At 40.7% G+C, this 20,226-nt stretch overlaps 1 protein-coding gene across 6 annotated transcripts in view; it reads right to left on the reverse strand.

Moving 5' to 3' along the window:
- FBXW11 (F-box and WD repeat domain containing 11) overlaps positions 1-20,226 on the reverse strand; it is a 131,415-nt gene that overhangs the window by 15,549 nt on the left and 95,640 nt on the right. For all 6 annotated transcript variants that reach the window (XM_061393215.1, XM_061393216.1, XM_061393214.1 and 3 more), the window contains 5 exons: positions 12,647-12,833; positions 11,681-11,771; positions 4,601-4,738; positions 2,488-2,606; positions 612-861 (listed from right to left, as the gene is read on the reverse strand). In XM_061393215.1, the coding sequence (XP_061249199.1) occupies positions 612-861; positions 2,488-2,606; positions 4,601-4,738; positions 11,681-11,771; positions 12,647-12,833 (785 nt within the window). The remainder of the gene's footprint in view (positions 1-611; positions 862-2,487; positions 2,607-4,600; positions 4,739-11,680; positions 11,772-12,646; positions 12,834-20,226) is intronic.

Genomic DNA, 20,226 nt, shown 5'->3' on the forward strand with positions numbered 1-20,226 from the left:
TAAAAGGAAAGCTAAACGTTTTAAGGTTCACAAGGTACTGGAATCAGCACTGCATTCACCACGTCCGATGGATCACCCAGGACCGCTGCTTATCACGTCTGCCTCACACCACATGCTGAGCTCCTTGGAGGCAGGGGCGTGTCTTGCCCAACACTGCATCTTCAGCACCAAGCCCAAGGTTGATGATACGTCAGGCTCTCAAGGTTAGGTGAATAAATCAAACTTCAGCTCTGCCACTGACTAGCTGTGTGGTGGTCTCCAGCCCAGCCCATCTGTAACACGTGGCTCAACAACAGTGCTAAGAGGGCAGTGTGAGGCAGTGATGGGAAGCATCCACGCATGACACACGTCCCGCAGGGAGTTCTCTTCCCATGAAAAGGCCATCAGCAGTAACAATCTCCTTTCATGAGACAGAGGACTGCCCGTGACCCTCTTCTCAGACCTTGCCTATGACTCTAGAAACAAAGACTGAGCATGCCTTGACGTCTCACAAGCACAAATGGAGGAGAATCGAGATCTTGCCAGATGTGAGGCTGGTATAAGCCACAGCGGCTTTCTCTATGTGCAGAAGGGATGGGAATAAACAGAGTTCTGACTGTGGACACACTCACTTTGATGGTCCTGTCCCCAGAGGCGGACACTATGTACTTGTCGTCAAAGTCCACGACATTGACTGCAGCCCGGTGGCCGACAAGGACCCGGCGCAGAGTGATGTCGGTGGCAGAGGCCATGTCCCACACGGCGATGGAGCGGTCCTTGGAGCAGGTCACCATCAGCCCGTTGCTGAAGCGCAAGTGGAGCACGGCCTCGTTGTGGTGGATCAACGTGTTCAGAACTTCGCCTGTGTTCACATCCCAGACTCTAGAGCAGAACAGAAGAGCACAATGCTTAATTACTGAGACAACCAGGAAAAGACTCCAGAGTCTGTGCTCTGGGCCCACTGTTAGTACTAACCCTAACAGCAGGCGGGGGAAGTGTGGACTTCACACGTACTTGGTGACTGGGACCTGCTTAAAAGGAGCCCCCAGAAGCAATTTTTCTATCTGCAAAGAAATGTGCAGATGGTTTCAAAAAGGTCAATTCTGCCCAGGTATTCAGGGACGGTGTTTGCAGGCTTGTGTTGGTGACAAAAAAATGATTCAAGAAATCATTGGGCTTTGCAATGAGCCCAAGATGACAGAGAAGATGGCTTGGTGGCTGGGTTTCAAGCATGAGGTTCTTTATGACCTCTGGCAAGCTTCTGAGTCTATTATGTATCCACTGCAAACTGGAGACTGTAAGTCATGGTGTCTCCTCAATTACACACCAGTCTGTTTACCCGACCACTTTATGGACAAAGTCAGTGTCTCCAGCTCCTTGGGTTCTTAGGGGCAATCCGTCACATCATAACTTTTCTGTAACCCCAAACTCCTAAGGGTACAAGTTCACGTGGAGGAGAGGAGGAAGATTCACACTTCTGGAGCTGAGACATGATCTGTGTCAGCAGGAGCAGCCTGAAGCCCTGAGTCAGGCAAAGGATATAGGCGTGCTGGTGACTATCTCTATCTCTTAGGTGTGCCTGTAAAACAACCCTCTTCAAGTCTCTGACTCACCCTAGGAGAGGCATTTCCTTTCCTCCACACGGCAGGCCTTTCTCCAGCTACCAGCAGTCCAGCTGAGGCTGTACCGTATTATCTCTAGGTTCTGGTGAACTCATCACTATACCAAAATCCAAAACTATTTGGAGTGAAAAATGTCCTTGTCCCAGGGGTTTAGGAGTAGATCCAAGTAAGGTTTCCTTTCTACTCTCAATCCCAACCAGCAATCTTAGCTTCCCTTCTACTACAGAACACTGCCACTTCTGTCTTCATCACCTGGGCCTTGTGACAGCATCTGAGAACTGGAGTCTCCACTACTGGAAAAGCTACATATCAACACAGTCTTGAATGACAAAACGCAAGGCTCAAAATTAACTATGTGTGTAAATTATTTGCCTCTCTGGCCTCAGTTTCCCAAAACTACACCTATATAAAAGAAGATACTATTTACCTATTTGGAAAGGTTTCTGTGAGAATTCAACAGGAAAACATCATACAAAATATCTGGCACATTATTTGGCACATTATTAAGAGTGCTGCAAATAGCTGCCTCTGATTCTTTCTAGTATCCATAGGTTACTACCCATCACACTCCTACAACACCCCACCTCCTTCCTCTACCCTCTGGAGCATGGTCTCCGGGGAAAAGCTAGCTTGATACGAGGTAATGTGCTTTTACAGGAAAGCAGGTGCCATCTCTGTAACGTATGGTAATGGGAATAGGACCTGCTTAACAAAGTTAGCTCTCCTGTCTATTTTGCTCTAATGCAGCTACACCAAAAGTGGTTTTTAAATAGAGCATACAAAAACATATACACGGTATGTGTGTACTTTATTGCAGAAGAGGGTATGAACCTCAGTCTTCTCATGGAAGGTATACAAGTTCAGACTAGTGAAGCCATATCCTCACCTCACTGTGGAGTCTGAAGAGCCAGTCACAATGACACGTTCATCATACTGGAGACAAAGGACAGAGCCAGTGTGGCCCGTTAACACTTTCAAACATTCCAAGCTGGTTTTATCCCAAATCTATTGAGACAAGATCAACCACAAACAGTAATTTAGTATATCACATTCTGGTACATGTTCTTATCTCACCTTATTTTCTGAATCATAAAACAAGACAAAGCTGTGTTCCAGTAAATAAGAGCAATGAACATCCAACAGGTGGTAAATGACGAGGGGGAAGAGGCAGTACTGAACGACTTCCACGACAGATGGACCATTCTGTTGACTCTGTCCCCGTTACTACTGTGTCCATTATACTCAGCAGCCTTATAAAGAGAATTTTTAAATAAACTCTGCAAAAAGAGTTGGCTCACCCTCTGGAAAACAATATGACAGTATCTATTAAGAGTCTTTAAGAACGCACACCCTTTAACCCATGACATTGTTTACGAAAAATTTAAAATGAAAAATGTTCAGCATCTTACAAAAAATTTCACAGTAAATTATGGAGAGTTTTTAATGAGAAAATACACTGTTTTATTAAGCTATGTTTTTCGAAAAACCAGACTAAAAGTCATCCACGTAGTGACATAAATACTAAGCATGTTTTAAAGCAAAGATTAAAAGGAAGTAAAATGGTGACAGTTGGCTCTATACTCTGAGTGTTGTTTTTCTCCCTTCTTTTGATCTTTCCAGTGGTTTCCAAGTTTTTGAGACTGTTCACAAATAATGGGAACGATGGGAAGTGATTTTCTTCAAAGACTGTATTGTTAAAAATAGATTCTTGTGGACCTATTTCTTGGGGCTTCCCTGGTGGTTCAGATTGTAAAGAATCTGCCTGCAATGCAGGAGACCTGGGTTCGATTCCTGGGTCAGGAAGATCTCCTGGAAAAGGGAATGGCTACCCACTCCCTTACCTGGGGAATTCCACGGATGGAGGAGCCTGGCGGGCTACAATCCACGAGGTCACAAAGAGTCAGACACGACTGAGTGACTGATTAGCACTTTCACCTCTTTCTTCCCTTGTAAAAATACTATCATAATTTGCAGTGTTCCTAAAGTGAACTACAAATGGCCAATGCAAATTAGGATAGTATGTTCTCACAAAAACATGCATGCATATGTTCATAGTGGCTCTCTCTATTGATAATTGTGAAGAACCATAAACACAAATAGGTAAACGGATAAACACACCGTGGTGTAGCCGTAAAGAGGAGTGCTACCCAGCAGTAATAAGGAGTCAACTGTCGTCAAATGCGACAGTGTAGCAGAATCTCAAATGCACAATGCTAAGTATAGAAACCTAGACTCAAACGGTTTTACTATGTGAGTCCATTTACAGGACATTCTCAAGAAGGCAAAATTATAGGGACAGAAAAAAAAACATCCGTAGTTGTCAGCGCCTGAGGAACCAGCCTGAGGAACCAAACAGGTAAACACAAAGAAGCAGGGCAAAGAGTCTGGGGGACAGCAGAGCTGTTCTGGGTCCTGATCACTGTTACGGCTGCACAACTATCTGTGCTTATCAAAACTCACAGAACTTTACACCGAAAGAGCATATGTAAATTATAACCAAAAATCTAAAAATCACACATTTTCTTAAATATAAGAAAATAAGCTACAAACAATATGAAAAAACATGTTAGAGCCATTAAACATTAAACACAAAGAAATTATCCAGTTTATCTACTACTGAAAAGTGGATAAAAACAACATAAATTGCTCTTTCTTTTGTGTTATCAACTTAGCCTTTCACAGAATCCATAAAAGGTAATGACTCTTGATTTATGTGCATGTTAGCAACACTTTCACCAGCTAGCAAAGTACCCAGGAGCCCTGTGACACTGAGGTATTGCCCACTTGCACCTACATACAGAATACAGAAGTGAATGTGCTTCGGGAAGGGAAAGCCGTGAGAGGATCCAGGGGTCTGCTGTTAGTAGAGTGCAGACAGCTGCCAAGGTTGAGTGAAACAGACAAAAACCAATCAGGAGGAAATGAAGAGACTGTTACATCTAGTGTCTAACATGTAACCACAGTTCTAAAAATAACACACACAAAATACAGTCATTTACCTTAATGGAATTGTCTCGCAGGCCGCTGATAATTTTCTCGTCGTCATACTGTAAGCAGTAGACGCCTTTGCTGTTCTCAGAGCGACACTGAATCCGCTGCAGGTTGTGCCGCCCACACCGCCAATTAGACTCTATAGTCTGGGGAAAGGGGGCGACAGGTGAGCTTCCGTCAATCAACTGTTGTATCAGGGTGCAGTCTTTGCATTTCACAAACAGCACACCAGGGATACTCCATCTTGGTCTGATAGCTGTCTGTGGATAGGAATTAAACTCTTTTCCAAGTAAGACATTAGCCCAACAGTATTTTTCCTCAAACGTTCACTGCTCATCTGGCAACTATCACAAGATTTCCAATGAGTGTGGGTTGGGTTTGGAAAAAATGGCCTAGATACAATTCAATATGCTTAAACAATGCTATTTGAACCCAAAACATACAAACAAATAGTAACTCACTGGATCATTCTTTAATGCCACTTAAAATATTTGGCAGAAGACCACCACTAACATAAGTATATACTAACAACCTGTGTATCTATGCAAAACACTGTCTTGATTAGTGAGAAAATACACTGAAAATACCACATGCCGACTACTACAGAAAGAACTGTGTCATCCATTTCTAATCTTCCACAGACTGAAGCTCCTTCAGAGGAAGAATGGCACATTCCAGTCCTGATTTTCATTCTTTCATCATTCATTCAACACTTACTGAGATGCTGGATACTCCAGGTACTGACTGACCGACTGTGCCAGGCAAGGGGATGAAAAGATTGACAGGAAGCATAGCTGGATACACACTAAATCATGTTTATTTGGTTCAATGATCCATGCATCTACCTTGGAAGGAAGTTCTCCTTACTTCCCTTTTACAAACAAGGAGTTTAACTTGCCTGGGGCCACAAAACTAGTAACTGGATGAGCTGGAAACCACACCCAGTTCCTTCCTGACTCTGAGCCTATGGTTTTTCTTTTAAAATATGCAGTGTCCACAAAGTATAGAGGCAATGAACACAGAACTTAGATCAGTAACAACTCCACATAAAGTATCAGAGTCAAACAAGTGATAAAAACTAAGTGCTGCAGGACTTAAAGGGTCTTATACAGTGCTATGGCCTGAGACCAGTGGGCAAAGTTTAATGAGGAGGTGGGCCATGCCCAGAACACTAGGCCTATCTCTGGCAGTGGATGTCAGGGATTTTCAGGATCAAAAGACACAGTGTTTCCACTAAGGACAACCAAAGTATAAATTCCTGATTCTTGAAATTAGGGGACAATAGGGACTACAATAATTGGTTATACTAGTTCAAAATACTCATCTGAGTAGTTAAAAGCTTAATTAATTGCTTAAGTGAAGAAAGGAGATAAATCTCATGGTTATTCACAAAGTTAAGCACGTAATTACTGGTTCTTCTGACATCTAACAAACCACATTTCTTATTTTGAAGGCAACAGCTTCTGTATACTCTAAAATGTTACAATTTACTGAATGTTATATGCAGGTGCCATGTTTCCATAATACTATGCCACGTGTTTTATACAGCTTATAATATTCATTTGATCATCATGAGTCTGAAGCCAAAATTATTATTCTCATTTTACAGAAAAAGAAATTGAGCATTGGAGATACGGATACATTTATACTTAAAAAGAAAATGCCTTCTCATTTTTGGCCTCTGTACTTAGCACAGGAAGCCTGGAAATGCACGCCCTGTTCTCAGAGCTCCCATACATGGCCTTGAGAGAGGGCAGGATCACATATTTCCAACAACCAGGGGGATGCAAAGAGGTGCCATGGAGGTCCCAAGAGCAAGAAATAGTTCATCTGTCCATCTGCTACCAAATGAGAGCTTCTTAGCCATCATCATCATCTCTAGTGCGTCTATAAAATGCCAGACATAAAGCCACATTTCAAAAACAAATTTATTGCACTATGGCTACTGCTATCAAGGTAGACGAAAGACCTGTCTGTGTAAGCAACTTTATAAAAAGGGATCCAGACAATAAAGAATCTCTGAAATTGAACTCAGTGCTGGGAACCATTTAGAGAAACGCTATATTTTTAGAGAGTGACTAAGCCACTTCAGCATGCTAAGCACACCAGGAAAATTCTGACTTAGAAGGCAGATCTACTGGTAACAAGTCTTATTCATGACCAATGACTCCTGGCAGTGGTTACCAGTATTCAGGCTACACTCTTGGGGCCCAGAAAGTTGCTACTGAATGTGACTCCATATAAACCCGAAGTATTTCAAAGATGAATACATAACCTGTCTTCTCAATATATTTGGTATTATTTTTAAAATTCAAATCACCATTCTTAGTTTTAAAACATACACAATTGCTTTAAAATATTATTGAATCAGTAAATAGCTTTGCTACCCTATATTTCAATGAATAGAAAAAGCACATTTACTATCCCTATTTTTGGGGGAAAAAAAATTTTGTTTTAACTTTGGTATAGGAATCCTCAAAAGAATTTCCTACATGCCCTCCCACTACTCTAAAATGTTTTCTAGAACCCAGTGACTTGGTTATAGACTATTACTGTACTTCAAGTCCTGAGGACACAGCAGAGAGAAGCTGGGTACGGCAACACGATCCGCCTGTGGTAGTACCCCCACCCCCTGAGATGTCTGGACAAAGAATACTACCCAACATAAAGGGCCAAGCCAGACCTGTAGCTCCAACTCTCAAACAAGAGCCAGAGGCCAGAATCTCTCAAAAGCTCTGCTAGAATCTCTCAAAAGCTCTGCTTTCATTCTAAGTCAAGTAGATGTTAGGAAACAGCTTAGCTTCTCAAACTGAGGAGGAGCCTAGTTTTCTAGAATATATTTCCAAATTTTAAAAGAAAAATCTTACCAAATAATTTTTGATGGTCCTTTTAGGAAGTTCCCATCTAGGGCTATTTTAAAAATTATTAGGTTCCTGAATCCCAAAACAAAAGCAGCTTACTTCAAAATGCCAGGAAAGGGACGCTACAGCAGAGCCGGCAGCGGACTGCTCCGTTGCACACCAACCCTGTGTAACTCCTAAGACCTCACTCTTCTCAAGTCTCAAGGCCACCCACAAAAGAAAGCAGCACTTCCTGCTGACTGTGCCTGCCCAAAATACTACCTACCACTATATGTGACAACCTCAACTCTTATTAGAATGCTTATATAAGCCAGGTCTTTTTCAGAAAAAAACAGACCTTTTAAAATGGAAGGCAGCCCACTGTGGCAGAAAATACCTAGGTCAATTAGCAGTTTTGGCAAATGACTTGGGACTATTTGAGCTGCAGTTTTTCCTCTTCTGTAAAAATGGAAACTGTATACTTTCTCAAACCTACTGGAAGGATCAAATGAGATTACGTGTGTAAGGTGTTTAGCACAGGGCCTACAGATGGCACCAGCGATGCTCTTCCGCTTTGTAGAGAACAATGGCCAAAGGAGTAGGCGGTGACCAGAAAAAAATCTCACCAAATTGCTAGGAACTGCTGTCTCGGTCTAGGTTGATCTTCAACGCTGATCAGCCGGAGCCCTCCCAAACCATTCCCAGGAAGGGGTTCAGCCTTCAAATGCAATTCAACAATTACCTTAATGTCAGCAGCAGGAATACAGGGCATACACAGGTGCACCTTTTTAATGATGCAGATACCTGCCTTTCACTTGGACATCCTGTGGTATGGCTACTGTAGAGGAATATTTCATGTTTTTGAGAACTTTTAAAATCCCCTTACCCTGTGCAAATTTTCAAAATAACTGGGAAAGTAGCCATGATACACAGAGTATACAGCAGCATTTAAATTGGCAATAGAGTGAAAACAGATGTCTGAGTATGAAGGAATAACATTATTTTTAGAAGCCTAAACACAACTGGGTGGGTGGGCAAGTTTCGGCATTTTCTGGTTAGGACAATGTTAATATCAAGTCTGCAAACCACAAAAAAGCTCCCCACTTTCCCTGAATAAAATGTGGTTTATTAAAAGGTGCGATACAACACACCATCATTTTACTAGTGGTCTGTTCCAAGGAGAGGGCTTCAAAGGCTTTAATCCAGAGAATTAAAAAAAAAAAAAGGAAAAAAAGCATTCTACATGAAAGAGTTTGTCACTACTCTGAGATGACAAAGAGAAAAATCCAAGTTCAGGACATCAGAACTCTGACTGATTGAGCCTACTATAACAACTCCCATCTCCCTGTCGAGGAACGCCTAAGGGCATGGTAGGACAAAAAGGGTTTTGGACTAAAAATTTTGGTTCTGACAATTTGAGAGATGAATTAAATCACTGTGGCAAAGTACCTAACAGTAAGCTCACTATTAATAATGATGATGATGGTAACAATTAAGACTCTAGAAAGCAATGGCAATATGGTTGTTTCTTTTAGGACTGTGCCTCAGGTTTTCCAGGAATTCCTTCTCAATTCAGAGGATCTCTAAACTCTCTCCCTCCCACCCTACCCCCTTCCCCTTTTCCCTTCTACCCGTGTGTGTGTGTGTGCGCGCGCGCGTGCGCGCGCGCATGTGTGTGGCAAGAATACCCATGAGAGATGAAACTTTGCAGAAAGCTAAGAATTCTTATTCTCTCCAGGGTTCATTTCTTATATTCTCATTTCCTGAATAATAAGGCTTGGCTACACTAAGCCAGGTTCCCTACTCTTCTTAAAAATTAGCCAATTCCTCTTGGGTCAGTGCGGAAGGGCAAGGTCATCTGCTTGTCAGAGCCAAATATGGGGATGCATAGATGACAGGAGCCAGCACATGAGCTAGAACTGTCAAGGCAGAGCAAGAAGGAGAAAAAGCAGAAGGAGAGAAAGCAAAAGGGGCTGTGAACTGGCAACCCTGCAGAGTATGTGGGAAAAAAAACCGACTCTAAGGTTGTGTGTAGATGGTATCTTGTGAGAATTACAAGCAATCCATAATCTATATAAATCACACAACACAGTTCATGAGTATACTGCAAGGGCTCAGAAGAGAGTACCTATAATTATTATAGTTTGCTTGTGAGGGCTTTATACCAGCCACGTGGTAACAGCCAAGCCTGTGAGTCTCCCATTTGTTTGATCCAGGCATCACTGAAACAACTCTTTACTTTGCGTGTCCACCCAGGAGAAGATAAAACACACTTATGAAGTACCACTGATCTCTAGTGTAAAAAAAGCCGTACTGAGTGCAGAAGAACGTAAGGTTGATCAGACTCAACTACCCACTGCCTGTGTGATCATGGGCAAGCTATTTAATCTGGGTAAGCCTCAGATTCCTCAGCTTTAAATCAGGACAGGGCTTACCCTTTCAAGCACTGTCCAGAGTGTAAAATGAGAAAATGCATTATATAACGCTTAAAGTATCTCTGACAAGTAATCACTCCATACGTAGTACATTATTTTTATTATTATTACTATGAGTGAATGTACCAAAGTATAAAACACCAACCCTTACACTAAGAGATCTAGCCCACAAAAATCTGGAGGAGACTCTTGTGGCCTACCAGTGGGTTTTCCTCAACCACACTCTAAGAACCACTGGGTAGACCACCGTGATGTAGGGGTTTTGCCCTATAGCTCCGTTTTCCCTCACATCTGCCTCCTCCACTAACTCTAAAATGTTATTTTAGCCTGAGGAAATGGTTATGTTAGGTGGTGTCACATACTGTCATGCCACAGAAAACTGAATTCATACTGTAGGTTATGACAGTACTCATGAGAATTAAAATAATCTATGTCACCAAATCTTCAACCTGATCAAAGTCCTTGCAGAGTTCCTATTTATTAATGATTGATCTTAGACATCACCCTTCTTATAATGAAGGACTTGCTAAAAATTATTCAAGGAAATTTGGAGATATGTTATAAAGAATAGTTGGGAGGAAAAAAGTAAAAAGTAAAATAGTTTCTAAGATATACGCATAAGCAGTCTTAGTAAAACTACACAGGGGTAAAAGACAATCCCTCTTACCTGAAACACACACACCAATTTAAGGTCCAAGCTAACACTATGTCTCAGTTACTAACACTGTCGGAGCAATTTATGCTAAGCTTTGAACTGTCAGTAAATCAATTAATTCCTAAATTTTAGGATGTGTCTGGCAAAAGCTTTAACTCACTTAAAGCTTTTACTTCCCTAAAAAGTTACTTTACAGCTCATTTTAGGGAACAGAATACTCAAGACAACAGCTTGCATTTGAAATAATGATATTCCAGTCACATTCAGATTTACCATTAACCAAACAGTTCTATTAGTTCACATCACATCTGCCTTAAAAAGAAGTGGGCGGCTACAAAAAGCACATGTTTCTCTATTAATGAATTTTGGCACAATAACTTTTATGCCTATCACCTGGGGGTGAGGATTACTTCACATTTGGGAAGCCGAGTATAACTTTATGGGTGATACAGCACTGCCTAGCAAAGGTTGAACTTTTTTCGCCAAGGAGGAAATAGTGAAGTAACCAAGACCTGCCAAGAACACATGTGAAAGAGTTAATGAGAAATGCCTGTGCATGTCTTTCCTGGTTCAAGGAAAAGGGCTAAATAATAAAACCGAACTAATTAGAACACATGAACAATATCAAACATCTCCAATGTCTCTCATCAAGTTCACAGAGTTTTACTGGTCTGGGGAAGTTGCACTCAAATCCAAAATGGTCCACGAGTGTAATTTGCTCCATAAAAACCACTTAACTATTGCTTAGGATCATATTTGAAGCCTTTTAATGAAAAAGCATGGGAAATTTACAGAGGAAACTGAGACTGTGCCTTCCCTGGTTCTCCAGAGGTGGCTCAAAAAGGTGAAACTACGTTTACCTGAAAAACTGGGCCTTGGATTTTGGGAATTTCATTAAATTAAAAAGGTAATTTTGGATTAAGGTTTCAATTAACTGGCAGCCTTGCAAAAGCATTTCACATTTTAGAAAAGTTAAGACTTTTTTTTTTTAATACAAAAAGGGACTATCCAACCTGAAGAATTACACACTGTAATGTGCAGATCACACATTGTAACATATTTGCTCTAAGACTTCACCTTAAAAAAAAAAAGACCCATTCTATGATTTTTAGATCAACTGAACACTAAGCCCATGAAAAAGATAAATCATAAAATTACCTCTATATCCTGGATAATCTTTGGGTATAATGACCTATAAAATGAATTGGGAGGGCCATCTGTTGGTCTGTTTTTAAACAGGTACTGATCCCTGGCAAATAAAAACAAACAGATGTTACATTTTTGCACATAAAAGGGTGAATTTTATTTAAACATGGTGCTTACAAAGTTGTATCTTTCAAGTCTTTTGATTTGCATTGAGCTTTAACAGTTCAAAAGCAGGATTTCTGACAATTAAATGTGCACGTTTGACGTAAGTTCAACTTACAGTTCTTTACATGATCCCAACTTTTTATTTTCTGAATACCCAACACAATAATCTAGCCTTTCATTCTACAGTTCAATAAAAAGGGCTAATGTAGCTTTGTGAAAAATCTAACTTAGTACATATCAAATCTCTTCCTATAAAGGAAACACAACCCTAGCCACCACTCACGCCACCGCCTGTGTGTCCTGGCTGTGGCGCTTTCTCTGCGCTAACTGGGCCAGACTACTGACATGTACAGAGCTATGAAGCTGCATTTCAGAGATGATGGGTTGTCTCTGAAAAATCCTGCCTGTTGTATACCTCCCGTCTTCAACCAAGATCAATATCTAACAGCAAAATGGCATTATCTGACTTTCTCATGACTCTCCCTTTTCTGTATCTATCTCTTGGTAATGGTATCAACGCCCAAGGAAAATGTGAAAGGAAAAGCATAAACATAGAGCTTTGAAAAGTCAAACTGCTCAAACTGTATAATACATCCAACAGTTAATAAATATAAAGGAAATATGCATTTCAGAAGAGGTTATTCTAACAGCTTTAACTTTCCTCCTCTCAACTCTTGACCATGCATCTTTCTCCACTTGTTTAAAATAGGCCAACACAGTAAGCCAGTATTTATAACTACATTTTTTAGTACTCAAACTGACCCTAGGTCAAAGAAACTGTCTTTCAAGGGAACGAGCAACCTGAATACTTACCACCCTCTTCTTTCTGAAAGTCCCTTCCACAGAGGATCAGTGCGCACCATTCGTTCAATCAGCTTCTTCCAAAGCATTCCTTCAGAGATCACTCGCTGCCATTCTTTACACACCAGCTCTGCTGCACACAGAGATCTGGCATCCAGGTAGGAAAGAATGTTTTCTGCTATGTGATCTAAGCCTTGCTCTACAAAATACAAAAAGCAATGAAGGAATAGAAAGGGAGATGGAAATGTACCAGCTACCGTTTCCTTAAAGCTAAGAGGATAAAGAAATCCTGAACCAGGAAACATACTTGAGTAATATCAGAAGTTCTGCAGATACACATGTACATGAGTACCTAAACATACACACTTCTTTTTGTTCTGGTTTTTTAAGAAAAAACAACTGATGTTATCAGTTCCTGGGTGTAAAAGTCAACCCTGGGCAGTTCTATATTTGTCAGATATTCTAACAAAATATTTATTTTTTCACTTTCTTTTACAGAACTTTATGGGGCAATGACACCCCAAATTTTACAGATGAGGCAGAGAGAGGTTAAAAGATTCACGGTTTCACAACTAGAGGATAGTGAAGTCAAGAGTGGAACTCTGATCTCTTCCTCCGAAGTTTGCATTCTTTCCCCTTTGATTTACTGCTTCTCATAACAAATCATCCCATTAATTCATGACCTATGTGAATCCCCTGGGGCTAAGGAGACAGAAAGGTGGAACACTAACTTATATGAAAAAGCTTATGAAAAAAACACAACAATCCAAGAATTAAGTCAAGAGTACTCAGTTGTACTTTTGTCAGTCACTTTTCTCCACCTCTTTCTTATGCAGGTAAAATCCTCAAAACCATGAACCACATCCTAAAAATTCTAACCCTTAGGAGGTTTAATCCTACACAATGCAAGTATCCTTTCAAAGACAACCAAGATTCAGCCTTTGCCTGACACTCAAAGGCAAGACGATCCCTGCGGTCAACAGTGTCGCCACCTACACACCCCCATCCTGTGGTTCTGGACATGTCCTTCTGCAGCCCCAAGAAATAAAGCTTTCCCCAGGTCTCCTCTGCGTTGCAGGGGGAACACTAAACATACAGTCGGAAAATTCCAATTTCAAGTCTAGGTTCACCACCAAGAAGTTCTATGACATGAAACAAATACTGAAACAATACTGAAACATCCCTGCCCCTTGTCTTCTTTACCATGTAACATGGCAATGGCCAGTAACTATCCTTTCTCATATTACCTGTATGAATCAACAAAACTTTATGATAAGATTTTAAAGATAACAATGCATCATTCAAGGTTAATATTTTCTTTTTTCACCATAAACAGAAGCAGTATAGTCACACTAACTTGACAGGGTCTAGGTAAAACATTAAACTTTCAGAGCCTCAATTTCCTCATCTGTATAAAATGAGAATAATAATTTGCCTTATTTTGAAAATATAATGAGATGATGTATAAAAAATGCTTTACAAATTAAGGTTTTTTCCCACTCTTGAGTATTTACACTGTTGATTATGGTTTACATGCCCTTCACATGCTGGTTCCACTCTACACTAGATCTAATACTCGAGTTATGATCTGATAACGAAGACTAGCTACACTGGGGTCCCTGTATTTTCTTGTGTGTGTCATTATATCAAGAGATAAGGCAATCAAAGGTTACACTGCCTTCATCTAACAGCCATGTCACAGCAGACTCCTAAGATGTTAGGAAGCTGAACTGAAACCTTACGCATCTCCCCATAAAATGTCTATTAAAAACAATTCCCCCTAATTCTGCATTGGTATGGCTAGGTTAAAAGGGGAGGGCAGATTCACACAGAAGTCTACAGTTATCCTCACTATAGTTCACTTTCAAAGCTTTATCTGACCCTTGAATTCAGCCTCTACAATTCTGATTCCGTCACCCAGAAGTGTGGACATTCCACACCAGATTTGCATGACGGGCAAATGTAGTAAGTCTTATTCCAAGCTGTTGGCAAACATGCTAAATGGGTCAGAACCAAGGACAGCACCCATGATTCTATATTTCCCTTCAGGCTATTATACATCCATTCACTAAATACAAAGTACCAACCCTGAGCCACTAGTTCTATAATTATCTGGATTGTATACTATTTTCCAGCCCACATCTCTCTATTCAGTCCTCAAAGATACTTGGGGAAACTGCCCCATGAAGACACTGCCATCTTTACATTATCAGGTGAATTTGGTATGGTTACTTTTGTGTTACCTTGCTGGTGCTTACTACATAAAGTTGGCATTGCAATTTTTTGTTTACAAGTTGGCACTACCTGCTTTGTGTCCCTTTTAAACATACACAACCCATGTTCACTTTGGAAAAACTTTGCCTATAAGAAAATATCTTTAAATCCCCAAACCTCACTGCTCAAGAGATAATGACCTTTGACATTCTGTACACTATATCCTTCTAGGCTTACATAATACTACATAGTCTTTTCAACAGCTAATTAACTTTTGATAACCCATTTGAGAATTTGGCCAGAATGAAACATCAAATTCAAAATCCAGTATCTCCCAAATACGCCGTCTCCCAGTTCTCTAGTTCTTAAAAACCAGGAAACTGGCTCCTCAGTCATCTCTGGGTCCTGTCGCGCAGGAGACAACCAAACACAGCTGTACGAGGTGTATGTGCGCAAGCGCACCCAGCAGCTCTGCCCACTGGTTTGCAATTATTTCTCAATGTTTCACAATTCTGAAAAAAACCACCTCAGGTTCTGTCACTATCCTGGCACACAACATCTCTAGGTCTACTTGTTACAGGAGCTGTGTGTTTCCTAAATATCTTCTTTCTTTCTCAGACAATTTTTCTACCCTTCTAGTTTTAAAGCCATGGTTTTTAGTGGCAAAAGAAAAAGGGATAAGTTAAACGAGGAGCGAAAACATGCCGTTTCTTCCTATCACCACTTCACCATGTATTCCAAGTACACTATCCCTTCATTCTTCTCACTCTTGCTCCAAATAGTGGATTATTTTATTTTGTTTTTAACTCTCCCAAATTATGTAACCATTTTAGACAATTTCACATTATTCAGGGCTTGGACTTTTTGATACCATTCTCAAAGATTCAGGCTACCATTCTGTTATCTCCAGGCCCCTTTCTTCCATCTAAGTGTATTTAAAGTGAGGGAAATTCATGGAGAATCACAGGGGGTTCTACTTGTGTCTCTCCACTGACAAGATTGACAAACTATTAATCTGAACTTCAAATTTCAGAATCTCTCTACCCTCTTTGATCATATTTATTTTCAGAGTCTCCACCCACGGCCTAATAAACTTAACTCTTTTCAATTTTCCTAATTCTGGGGTACTTCTCTGTCTGTCTTCTAGTTTCTACACTTAACATTAGCACACAGTCACTAAGGTTTATGCTAATTCCAATTATTAAGCAAACTCTGCTAATTGGTTATAAACACACCCCTAACCAACACGCCTCTCAAATCCTCTGCTGAGAGAGAAAACAAATAGATAAGAACACATTACATGCTGTCTTTTCAGGCCTCAATGGCTGCCACATCCTCATGGTCTGAATATTAACTGGGAACGCTGCATCCAATCCTTCCACCTGGCTGGGTAGTCTATGAGCTGGTTCTAGGAAGCCTGTGTGGTTATACTTGAATCATTTAGGGCTAGTGATTTGAGAAACAATAGTAGCAAAAATAATTTCTGAATATTCTCACCAACTGAGTCAGAATATGTAGATGGTAGGCCCAGGAATCTATCTTCTTAAGAATTTAGTTCAGTTTAGTTGCTCAGTCGTGTCCGACTCTTTGCGACCCCATGGACTGCAGCAAGCCAGGCCTCCCTGTCTATCACCAACTCCCGGAGCTTGCTCAAACCCATGTCCATCGAGTCAGTGATGCCATCCAACCATCTTAGCCTCTGTCGTCCCCCTCTCCTCCTGCCTTCAATCTTTCCTAGCATCAGGGTTTTTTCCAATGAGTCCGTTCTTAAGAATTATCACCAGATAATTCCTACATACTGGGAACTTCTGCTTTATAGCAACAATGTTCCCCTGCCTATGGGCGATCAGCAAAATTCTGCATAAGGAAACTCATTATTAGACACATACCTCCTACTCTTTCAAATGCCACTGGTCCAATCTAGGAACGGCTCAGTGAAATCGGGGGATTTATTTCCTTTTGTTAATACTTTAAATTCACTCCATCTTTTTAGGGTGCAGCATGTTTCAGTCTCTTGGAAAATATACTGGCTATAGAGCCATATAACCTCGTGGAAGCAAATCAGTTTTCCTTTTTGGATCTCAGTCTTCCATAAAAGAAGAGTAATATTAAATGCTTAAAATGGATTATCTCCTATAATCAGCATGATAACCCTCTGAGATAGGCTATCAATAGCCTCATTTTATAGAGAAGGATCTATCTAACTCTGTTGGGAAGGTTAATAAGAAGAGGTTATTCAGGAGTCAGATACAGAGCAGACATTTGGTAAACACCAGTCTCTCTTCTTCCCTCTTGCAGAAACTGCCTTAGCTGGTATCAGTGGTTAAGGAAGCTAAGCAGTATTTCCTTCCCTTGTTATTTTCTGCGGAGAAAACATGACATGCCTTCCCTGGCAAGTCGCTAAGTCTTCCCTAATAGCTTGGAGTAAATCTCATATTCCTTAAATACTGAAAGAACAGGAATCACACAACCTCTATTTGGGCACCTGGGAGTAGCCACTCCCAGGAGCCATGAAGACTTTATAACTTTCTGGTTTCAAGACTATTCAGAACAAAGAGGTTACTGACTAAGGTGGCCCATTTGCCTAAGCTAAAAAGTGCTCTGAGGTGTTACAACTAAGCATTTTCTTAAAGTATCAATGTCTGGCTCTCATTTACTCTACAGTGCTGAGACTCCCCCATCTCCCACAGCACCCCCCTCCCCAAGGCAATAAGAGGACACATTATGGCCTCGGAAAATGAGTCCAGAATACTGCACACACAGTGCTGAAGAAGTGCTGCTGGTGCTAATTATATGCACCAGATGAAGGTCTGGAAATTTTTCAATAATAAATTAAAACAATTAAAAGGCAAAATTTCAAAGCTCAGTATGTAAATAACACTGCACCAAAATGAAACTCAAATGTGTAATGTCAGTTCAATGCCCTTGACTATAGCCAGTTTCAAGACAGCTGCTTAGATCATACAATTACAGAAACTTTTATTATTTTAGAAACGCATTTCAAAGAGCAGCTGCAAAGAAATTTTCTTCCCCACCCACCCCTGCTGTCCCTTCCCCCTCCCTAGTCACAAACCTAGTTGTAAAACCTGAAGTCAGAGACTTTCTTTCCTGATAGCAACAGCATGTCACTGGATTTCTTTAACTTGGAATATACTGACCTAAAGATTCGGACTAAAATGAAGTAAAATAACGCTCAGGTCACAAAGTCCAACATTTTGTTATGCCAACAGAGTGGCACACACACCTACCTAAATGATGTCAGGATGAATCAATTCGGAAATCAGTGGGTGAATAATTAAAACTTCCTGGCAGTAAATCGCATTGCCCCTGGAGAAGCAGGTGTTTCCTGCCTCTCTGGACTTTTTTTTTTTCCCCCCTTAAACTGTCATCCTCAGACTACCTACCAGATGCCAGGCATATTATGTACAGTATCTTTAATCCTCACAATATCCTATTAAGTATTAGTATTATTCCCACACTGATCAGGAAACTGAGGCTCCAAAACGTGAGCCCACGTATCAGGTGCAGGTGATGGGATTCAAACGCAGGGGCCGTCACATGCAACAATCGGCCTCTCCACTGCGTCACACTGGACCTCTGGTCCTGCGTATTCTGGTACTTCCACAGCTCCCAAGACCGCTGATCTCATCTCTGTCCCATTTACAGTCTGTAATGGTTTATCATCCTTACTTGGGGGACAAAGGAATAAACTATGGCCACGAAGCTAAGTGTTTTTAAAATTCTTAATTGCTCAGACACCTCACCAATACTTATCATCCTTCTTGAAGTACAATCTGTCTCTACTTCAAATGGTATAAATTTTCCCTTTAACAACAGTTTTTACAAACCACAAACTTAGCCTGCAGAAATTGACATTGCAGACTAAACATTTACCATGATTTTTAAAAAAGCATATCATAATTATCACTTTTTCCACTGAACCAAAAGGAGCCAGAGACCACAAACATTTTCCATTTTCCCTATACTGACAGGTACGATATTCACAGCAAGTATTAAAAAGTGAAAACTATAGACCATTTTTATAGAATTAATGGTTTTTACAATCAAAAGAAGTCTTAAGTTGACTGTCAATTTCAACAAAGTAAAAATTCAAACTCAGGATCATCTACAGTAAAAGCTAAACATCAAACTAGAATAATGATTAGTAAGTACTCCACATGTTATTAAATCTAAGTATGAACAAACACATGGACCTGTTTCTTCCCTAAAGCTCTTTTCTTGAGGCATGGTCTGTGCTAAGGAACTAATGCCAGATTTAATCCAAGTCTACGAGACAGCAACTAACACAATCAACTCGGCCAGCTTGTCCCCAGCTATTAGATTCATATGTATGATATATACTGACACATGTATATATGTTCAGATCAAATCCTGCTAAAACAAATAGCATTTTAACAAAAATATTTCCATGTCCCAGCCAATGGTCCATTCATTTCATATAATATTCAGCACCACAAAATTCCACTTTAACAGAGATATGGACAGTGCCTTAAAATTCGCTGTAATGAAAACTGAATTGTGTGCAATTATACTAACCATATTTATATACATAACACATGTTCATCTGCTCTGTCTCTTCTCCAACTCTGCACACTCCCCAAGAGAAGGGGCTGCCTCTGAACTACACTCTGCAAATCAAGAGAACTTCAACAGTGCCACCTCGTGGATGTTCTGTAAACACAAGCTGGGTTCTCTGCTATTCTAAAATGTTTGAGAAGCAAATTATAGACAAAAACAAAACAGTCGAAAGCAAACAAGCAAACAGAACAGATCTGCTTGGGAAAATGGAAGCACAGCTTCATTTATTTAAAAGCACTTAAGAGGAACAAGTCTAGGTGTCAACCTGGGCTAAAGGGAAGTTGCTGTATAAAGGGAAGTCAACTTGGGGCTGTGACGACCTAGAGGGGTGGGATGAGGGCTGGGGCAGGTTCAAAGGGAAGGGACACAGGTATACTTATGGCTGATTCACACTTTTGTATGGCAGAAGCCAACACAGTACTATAAAGAAACCAACCTCCAGTTTAAAGTAAATTTATATATATATGAAGTGAAGTGAAGCTGCCCAGTCATGTCCGACTCTTTTGCAATCCCATGGACTGTAGCCTGCCAGGCTCCTCTGTCCATGGGATTTTCCAGGCAAGAACACTGGAGTGGGTTGCCATTTCCTTCTCCAGGGAATCTTCCAACCCAGGGATCGACCCCGGGCCTCTGGCATTGTAGGCAGATGCTTTTACTGCCTGAGCCACCAGGGAGTCATACATACATAAAACAAAAATGACCCTGTCTCTTCTTGGTTTGGGTGCAGCCTGGGTCAGTAGAAGAGCCTGGATGATGGGGCTCTGAGTTCGAACGACACA

The sequence above is a fragment of the Bos javanicus genome, chromosome 20 (assembly GCF_032452875.1).
Source record: "Bos javanicus breed banteng chromosome 20, ARS-OSU_banteng_1.0, whole genome shotgun sequence".
In the NCBI taxonomy this organism is placed as follows: domain Eukaryota; kingdom Metazoa; phylum Chordata; class Mammalia; order Artiodactyla; family Bovidae; genus Bos; species Bos javanicus.